This window comes from Poecilia reticulata, linkage group LG20, assembly GCF_000633615.1.
Source record: "Poecilia reticulata strain Guanapo linkage group LG20, Guppy_female_1.0+MT, whole genome shotgun sequence".
In the NCBI taxonomy this organism is placed as follows: Eukaryota; Metazoa; Chordata; class Actinopteri; order Cyprinodontiformes; family Poeciliidae; genus Poecilia; species Poecilia reticulata.
The window spans coordinates 25,039,740-25,048,766 of record NC_024350.1 but is presented as its reverse complement, the minus strand read 5'-3'; the positions used below and the strand labels follow the sequence as shown (position 1 = coordinate 25,048,766).

Below are 9,027 nucleotides of genomic sequence, written 5' to 3'. Positions count from 1 at the left end.
AGACACACACACACAGAGACACACACACACACCCCGACACACACACACAGAGACACACACACACACACAGAGACACACACACACACCCCGACACACACACAGAGACACACACACTCCGCCCACTCGCGGCTCGTTAAGCTCGGTTCCTCCTGACTGATTGGTTCGGATCAGAACCGGCTGCTGTCCGGTTCCGCTCCGTCAGATGATGAACCAACAAGGCGTGACGTGTCGGACGAGACACGGCTGTCAGGAGAGGTCAGAGGTCAGGGAGGGGCAGCAGATTGTTGGAGCTGAAGCATCAGGAAAACATCTGGAAGTCGCAGGAGGCTCCCTGAGGAACGCCAGGAAGTGGCAGCAACAGGAAGTGGTTTCAAAATAAAAGCTAGAAAACTAAACGCTTTAATTTGCCTTTATTTTGAAGACACGAAGCTGCTCTGCAGGTGGCGCTGTGTGAAAATTAAATCCTGACTGATGTTGTATCGCCTCATTTTGATCATTAAACTGCAGCCAATCAGAGCCCAGGAAGCCGAACGGAGCTCTCGGATTGGCTGCTGTGCTAACACCAGCCAATCACGTCTCGAGTCACATTTTCATTAAAATATTTTACATTTTTAATATGTAAAGAATCTGCAGAGTTTCTGTGAAAAGTTTGAGTCACATTTCAGAAAAACATGTGAATATTTGGGCTAAGCGGCTAACTGGTCGCTAACTGGTTGCTAACTGGTTGCTAACTGGTCGCTAACTGGTTGCTAACTGGTTGCTAACTGGTTGCTAACTGGTCGCTAACTGGTTGCTAACTGGAAATTATAAAAATAAACCAGAAGAAGGTTTTTAAATGTTTTAAATCTCAGACAGATTTGAATTTTTATGTCTGATTTGAAGAATAAAACGGATCCAAATCCATAAAGTTTCTTTTCTTTCATTTATTTTTTTTAAAATTTAACAGGAAGTGACGATTTAAAACGGAAGTTTGTGGTTTAGAAGCTTCAGAGAAAAAGTTTCTGTTAGAAGAAAAACATAAAAATTAATTTAACTTATTTATAGTTGATATTTTAGGGAAACGCAGCTTTATGAAACATTACGACTCAGTTTTATTATTTTCTTTTTCTGTTTTAGATAAATATATATTTGTTATTTTTGCTGTAGATTTTTTATTGTTTCTAAATATTTTAATTCCTTATATTTAATTATGAAAACATTTTGGTTAACTTTGATGCCAAAGTTGTTTTTTTTAGTGTTTATTTGCCTCTTAAATGATTTTTATATTTTTACTGTTTTAAATTTAATTTGTTCGTTTGGTTCAAGTTTTATAGTTTTAATATTTTAACATTTTAAAATGTTTTCTACAGTTTTATGCTTTAAAACTTTGTTTTTTATTTAGGTACAACTTTCAGTTACTGGATTATAAATTAATCTATAATCTGCTGTAAATCTTTTTATTTCCATCTTTAGTTTTTTCTTTTTATGATGAAAAAACATGAAAGTTTCAGGATTTTGATTCATCTCAACGTTTAATTATAATTAAAGTTTCTTTGTTTTATTTAGGGGGTAAAATTATTTTCAGGTCTAAATGATTGTAATAATTTATAATTCATATTTTTAACCATTTTAGTGGCACTTTACAGATTTAATGACTTGATTTAAATCAAAGTGTTTTTTAGTGCAGATTCAGTTTTACAGTGAAATGAATCCAATTAAATTAAACAGGATTATTTTTATTTTCTTTTATTTCCGTGTGAAGTTTTTCATTTTAGATGAATTTAAATAAAAATGTAGAAAAATTTAAATCAGTTTTAAATAAGTTTCTGATAACCGGATGTTGGGATTATTAAATATAAATAAAATCATTAATAAATGTGAATTTAGAGGCTTTGAGTGAAGAAATGATGTTTTATTTAATTTAATGTTTTTAGATTCACATTTTAGTTTAAAAAAATTATCATTTTAGCTCCTTTAATGTTAATATTTTAAACATGATTTAAAATTAATGTTTAAATCCGAAATAAATCAGATTCTGCTGCCTGTGACGTCATCACATTAGACATTAACGTGGATGAATGAGTGAATGTTGAGGGCATTACGTCATCATCTGCAGCTGCAGCAGCGACTGATGGAGCTGCAGCAGCTGCAGCAGCTCAGTCTGTAAAAATAATAATAATAATAATAATAATAATAATAATAATAATAATATTAACAACATTTTCCTCGTGACTTTAATGTTTAAACATGAATCGGATCATTTTTCTCCATCTCCTCCTTCTCTCTCTCTCCCACCTGCTTCCAGAAACAAACCAGGAATTTTTCCAACATTCCCGGTTTTTATTCCCGTCCCGCGCATCGCGGGCGCGCGCACGTGCTTTATTTATTCGTTTTACATTTATTTTCGTTCACGCCTCCCATCGAGCTCTCATTCACACACACACACACACACACACACACACACACACACACACACACACACACACACACACACACATCCCGCCATTAATATTTTTCCATCCACATATTTGCATATTTTGATCATATTTTTGTTTAAACTCGTTTGGATTATTTTCTGTTTTTCCCCTTTGAACTCATTCAGTCATTAAATCAACATAAAGTTTCCGGTTTCTAACAGTTTTTGGGTCTAAAACTGGATTTTCATCTGATTTCATGTATTTTTAAGGTTCTGCTGCAGCCGAGTCGGAACCGAACCGCTGCGGGGATCCGGACTCAGGGAACCGGATCAGTCCCGATCAGCTGATTTCTGACGGGCTTGTTAAATCCAGGCCACTCGGTCGATTTTATTCGATCCCTCTGCGCACATCCCGCAAATCCTCCCGCAGCTGCGCTCACATTTCAGCGGGATAAACCGAGAAGCGGCTCTCACTCCTGGTTCTGTTCCTGCTGCGTCTGAACAAAAGGAAACGGACTGAATAATAATTCACTTTTCTCTTCCAGACACGCACGGACTCACGCACGCGCAGAGCCTCCTCCACAGCGCCGTTACGCAACAGCACAAACAGCATCAGGTCCAAAGAGGCTCTGAGGCGTCCAGCCTGCCGAACCGAACCGAACCGGGCCGGCAGGCCCAGCATGGCCCGCTCAGTCACAGAGCACCAGATACTATTATTATTATTATTATTATTATTATTATTATTATTATTATTATTATTATTATTATTACAAACAGAAGAAGGTGTGAAATCGTGCACGAGCAGGGCGCGTGCACCAGCGCCTGTGCGCGCGCTCTGAGGGAAATCACGGAGATAAATTTACATGTTTTTATTTCAGTTTTATGTTTTTGCTGTGGATTTAAATTCAGATTAAAAACAATGTTTTTCTGATGTTCTTATTTCCGGACAGTCGCACTGCGGCGGGATGGACACCGACTACCACCTGGAATCCACCGTCTACTGTCTGGAGTTCCTTTACCGCCGCTTCGTCCGACGGACTAAAATACATTTTCGATAAATGTAAAAATATTGACTTCATTCCGGATCGAAGCAGTTTTTAATTTTCACGTTTTTAACGTTTTTATGAAAAATTCCGCAGCAAAACGTCTCCAGCCGGGACAAGAAGAGGAAGAGGAGGAGGAGGAAGGACGGAGTAAAGAGGAGGAGGAGTGGAGGGGGGCATCCCCCTGTTAGCGCACACACACACACACACACACACACACACACACACACACACACACACACACACACACACACACACACACACACNCACACACACACACACACACACACACACACACACACACACACACACACACACACACACACACACACACACTCTCTCTACATGTGCAGCGGAGCCTCCGCGGCTTCACGCTGAAGCCAAACTGGAGGAAACAAAACGCCAAAATTTCATTTTTAATAAATTCACCAGAAACAATCCGGATGAAATGAGATGAAAGGGAATGAAAGTTTCCCTGAGCGCGCAGGAAAAACGCGCAGCAACGAGATGAAGGTGTGAAATGATGAAGTTCCGCTCACCGATGTGCAGAACCAGCAGGAGTCTGAGGCACTTGGAGGACCAGGTGACTCCCATCCTCTGCGCCGCCGCGTCTCACCATGAGACCACAGACTCACTAAGTTGGAGAGGAGCCGCACATGACCCGCAAAAAACAGGCGCAAACAGCTACATCCACCGCTGCGGAGCCCCGCTGCTGGCCGGCCGCTCCTCTTCCTCCTCTTCCTCCTCTTCCTCCCGCTGGATGGTCCCTCCTCTGCAGAACCTGCGGGTTGGTGCCGCTCCGCTCCAGATCCGCTCCGCTTTACGCGTCCCGAGTGAGAAAAGAAAAGACGGAGAGAAAGAAAGCTCCTCCCTCCATCCCCGGATCACCCATCCCTCCCTCCCTCCATCTCTCCCTCCTCCCTCCATCCCTCCCTCCATCCCTCCATCCCTCCATCATTCCTCATATTTTAGGATCGTTTCCCTTTTCTTGGTTTATTTTAGAGGAACTGATGACTAAAATGTTCTGATTGAAATAAACACCATATTTAGCTCTGAGTCACAAACAAAAATAACTAAAATGTGTTAAATTATGACAAACAGCCGACATTATAAAAACTTAAAGGCCTCATTCAAACAGGAAGCTGTAAATAAAGCAGATTTATCATTAAAATGACTCAAATATTTACATTTACACTGATCAGGACGACTGGTTCTGGTTCTAGTCCTGGTTCTGGTTCTGGTTCTGGTACTGGTTCTGGTTCTGGTTCTGGTTCTGGTTCTGGTCCTGGTCCTGGTTCTGGTCCTGGTTCTGGTTCTGGTTCTGGTTCTGGTTCTGGTCCTGGTCCTGGTTCTGGTCCTGGTCCTGGTCCTGGTTCTGGTCCTGGTTCTGGTTCTGGTTCTGGTTCTGGTTCTGGTTCTGGTCCTGGTTCTGGTTCTGTTGGACGGGCCCAGCAGACCTGAACTTCCTGCTGGATATTTTCTAGTTTGACGTTTTTCCTGAATCTAAATTGATTTATTTTTATTGAATCTTTTCGTTGCTCAGCGGCAGGTTGAAGGTTTGGACCTCAGGAGGATCCATGTTGGATCAGGATCCATGTTGGATCAGGATCCATGTTGGATCAGGATCCTGTTGGATCAGGATCCATGTTGGACCAGGATCCATGTCTCCTGAGGTCCACATGGCGTTTCCTCCCGGTTTCAGTCGGTTTGTAGCAGAAACAGAGGCGACTGCAGGAGAACCTGAAATATGTTGTTTTCCTGAAAGTGCAACAAATAATCCTCTCTGGGTTCTTCACAGAACAAATCCAGGAAATAACTATTTATGAAATAAATACCGTATTTTCTGGACTATAAGCCTCAGATTTCTCTGCCGCTCCAGGTTTTCCACAGCGATGCAGCAGCAGCAAAGGGGGACGAACAGCCAATGTTTGAGTCATTACAGTCGATTAATGTCACGTTTATTACGGTGAAAAATAAAAAGTTACCAAGTTCAGATTTAACTGATTAGTTTCTGAACTGTAACAAAGTGCTGATCCTTCGTGTTGCTACTAGCATGTGCTAAATGAAAATGGACGCTTTCTTCTTTTATTTCCAATTTTGACCTCCAGTGATTCCCTTCCTGCTAACGCGCCCCCTGGTGGTGGAAGAAAAATCCACATATAAACGGCTTATAGTCCGGAAAATACGGTACATGAAAAACAATCTGAATGCTCTCTGGGGTTCTTCAGGGGGCCGGACCAAATGTGGAGGCGGGCCGGATGCGGCCCGCGGGCCGTAGTTTGGGTACCATTGGTTTAAATGTTTCACCTTCACATCTGATGGTTTCCCTGGTTTTTCTCTGGTTTAAAATCCTGCTGATAGTCGCAGAGAGAAACATGGAGTTTCTATGGCTCACAGAGTCACACAGCACTGCCGGTCAGCTGGCTGAAACGAGGCTCCTACACTCCCCTCCATTTCAATGAAGGAAAATTCAGCTGGAGAAACTTATATAAAACTTTTATGTAAGTTTCTCCAGGAGGAGCATAAACTCTTGTTTAGTTTAGGTTAGAGAAACTCATTTCCGTTTTGGTGACATCAGCATCATGCATCGTCCTTAAAGGGCCGGATGCTGCAAAATGCATTGATTAAACTATTATCAAGCTGTTCAGTGCTGCAGCTTTTCTGCATTCAACGAGCTCTGACATTAATTTGGCACTTTAAATAAATAAATAATAATATTTATTTTTACCCTCTGGAGCCTCCAGGGCCACATAAACACATTCCGATGGGCCAGATTTGGCCCACAGGCCTTCAGTTTGACACAGGTAACCGTTACATAGATTCTAACCAGTTTTTAGTTTTCAGACTAATTTATGACTCAGATTTTACAAGTCAAATTATTATTAAAGTTCTAGAAACAATTGAGTTGAACTTTGGTAATTAATATGGAACCATAAGTGCATTTAGTAAAATTAACTAAAACGTGTAAATTGCAGGATTATTTTTTTATTATTTAAATAAACAGTGTTTGTACATAATAATCATTTATTATATCAATAATAGTTTGAAACCTCATATTTAGGCCCATCAGGGAATCAGATTGTTTGAATTTCATGTCATTTTTGGCCAGTTAATAAAAAACACTCAAACTTTATTGAGACAATTAATTATAATTAATTATAAAAAATAATCTTTTGTTCGGAAACAGATTCATTGATGAATATAGTAAATAAACAAGGAATCAAACTTCAGTTTTCACAGCATCCATAACTCATAACTTCACAGTTGCATTAAATTGTTTTGCAAAAAGAATTGAATAAAACCAAAAGTAACAAAATAATGTTGAATAAACTGAAAGGAAACGTTTTGATATTTGATTTATTCTGACTGTTCAGTTTTATCAACAAAGATACATTAAAAATATTAATTTAATATTTAAAAGCTACTTGTGAAAATCCAAAGAAAAGTCTTAATATTTCTGATTGTTTGGTTACCATAGCTACGATCTGATGAGTTTCATCTGTTTGAACTTGATTTGTTCATAAAAACGTCTCAGAAAATAACAATTATTGTTTGTTATTGTGTTTGGGCCAATTAAACTTGCTGAAACGCTGTTAGTGCTGATGCTCTTAATTAGCAGGGGGCCCCTGTCACATCCTGCTCGGGGCCCCAAACAACGCTGGGCCGGCCCTGGCCGCCGGAGGAGAAACGTGACGCACAAGTTACTAAATTAATAACAATAAAGTGTAAAAACAGAGAATTAGCTGCTGTAGTTAAATACCTGGAAGGACAGATGGAAATATGACATTTATTGAGGAGTGACGTAAACAGGCTCTTTGTTCAAACCTTAAAAACGATCCATGAAACAGCGCCCCTCCGGCAGCTGGTGGTACTGCAGGCCCTCTTTCCTAAGCGGGCCGTCAGGACGTGACGCTCCGAACCTGTTTGATCTGGAATAAAGTTTCCATTTGGACCGGGAACATGTTTCCCCTCGTTTCAGTTCATTGGATTCAATTTAAACCGGATGTGAAGCGAAACCTCCGAAAACCTGAGAGGAGAGAAAAACTGGAAATAATGAATGACGAGGATCTCTCAGGGTGTGTGTGTGTGTGTGTGTGTGTGTGTGTGTGTGTGTGTGTGTGTGTGTGTGTGTAAGCGCGCATGTGTGTGTGTGTAAGTCACACACACACACACACAACGAGGGGGTCTCTCCTCCTCCTGCTGACGTCAGCAGAATGTGAAACAATCCGGAGCTCTGCTGCATATTAACGCACATATTTTCCTGAGGTGATGCAGCGCTGCAGCAGGAGAACACACACACACACACACACACACACACACACACACACACACACACACAGAGCGAGAGAGAGAGAGAGAAAAAAAGAGAGAGAGCTTCTCTCAGCTACTCCCGTCACACTGAAACTTTGAATAAATCATTTTTATCTGTTTTGGGGGAAACAAATCAGACCTGGCAGCTGCGTGGATCTGCGTGGGTCAAAACGCCGCACAGCCACGCAGCCGACCAGGTGTGATGTCTCTGTTTGACCTTGTCTCCCGTACCGTTGGACCATCTGTCCAATCAGAAGCCGGCACACAGCTGGACAGACTCTCTCACCTCCTGCCCCACGTGTGACGGTTGGGGACATCAGTGACCTCTGCTGGTGAACAACAGGAACTGCAGGAACACGGAACTTCTCGTTCTAGTTATTTTTCCCTGTTTTTATTTAAATCTTGAACTTTTTTTATGCTCTTCTGTCCGGTATGATCAGTTCTTCTCCTGATTCACTACAAACTAAGCTAAGAAGATAAAAACAGTTATTTTTATTTATTTTTATGACGGATTCGGTTTGTTTTACGTGCCAACACCGCCCTCTGCTGGTGGGGACGTGTGTTTGCAGGAGTCTGAGCTTCTTGCATTTGTTTTAAAACAAAGTTTTTCTATTTTTTCCGAAGTAAACATTTATAAACTTGAACAGGTTTATTAGGAATCTTGTTCACATTCCTTAAAGTGTTTATGAAACACGAACTGAGTCACTGTATTCATGAAAAAGATGACATAAAAATTACACATTTTGTAAAAAACAACAACAAAAAAAACAGAATAATGTGTCTCAAAATTTTCTCCTTTTTTTCCTTGATAAACATCTGAGAACATCTGTTAGCTCTGGACTTTGACTAGGCCGTTCTAACCCATGAATGTGCTCTGATCTAAACCACATAATGTCTCTGGTTGGATGTTCAGGCTGGAAGCTGAACTTTGACCCCGGTCTCAGCTGGACTTGGCTCCATCAGCATGATGCTGCCACCACTGAGTTCACTAACAGGACTTTCACTGAGCTTCAGGCTGTTTACCAGAGGCACCAGTTCACCAACAATCATCAGTTTGTGTTTTTGTTCAGGTTTTATTTCAATGTTCCTGTGAAATTAGTTCATGAATGAACTGGCTGTTTCCCTTTAGACCCGTTTTTGTTTATCGATCTGAAACTTAAAACCTGAAGCTTTAATCTGACGTCAGGAGAAAACAGGAAGTGATCAGCAGCAGCAGGAGAAAACAGGAAGTGATCAGCAGCAGCAGGAGAAAACAGGAAGTGATCAGCAGCAGCAGGA

General features: G+C 40.9%; 1 protein-coding gene across 1 annotated transcript in view; it reads right to left on the bottom strand.

Moving 5' to 3' along the window:
• The window catches only part of nrn1a (neuritin 1a), a 9,637-nt gene extending 5,318 nt beyond the window's left edge, over positions 1-4,319 (bottom strand). The window contains exon 1 of the mRNA XM_017301783.1: positions 3,811-4,319. Within this exon, the coding sequence (XP_017157272.1) occupies positions 3,811-4,032 (222 nt within the window). The 5' untranslated portion in view covers positions 4,033-4,319. The remainder of the gene's footprint in view (positions 1-3,810) is intronic.
• Positions 4,320-9,027: the final 4,708 nt, after the last annotated feature.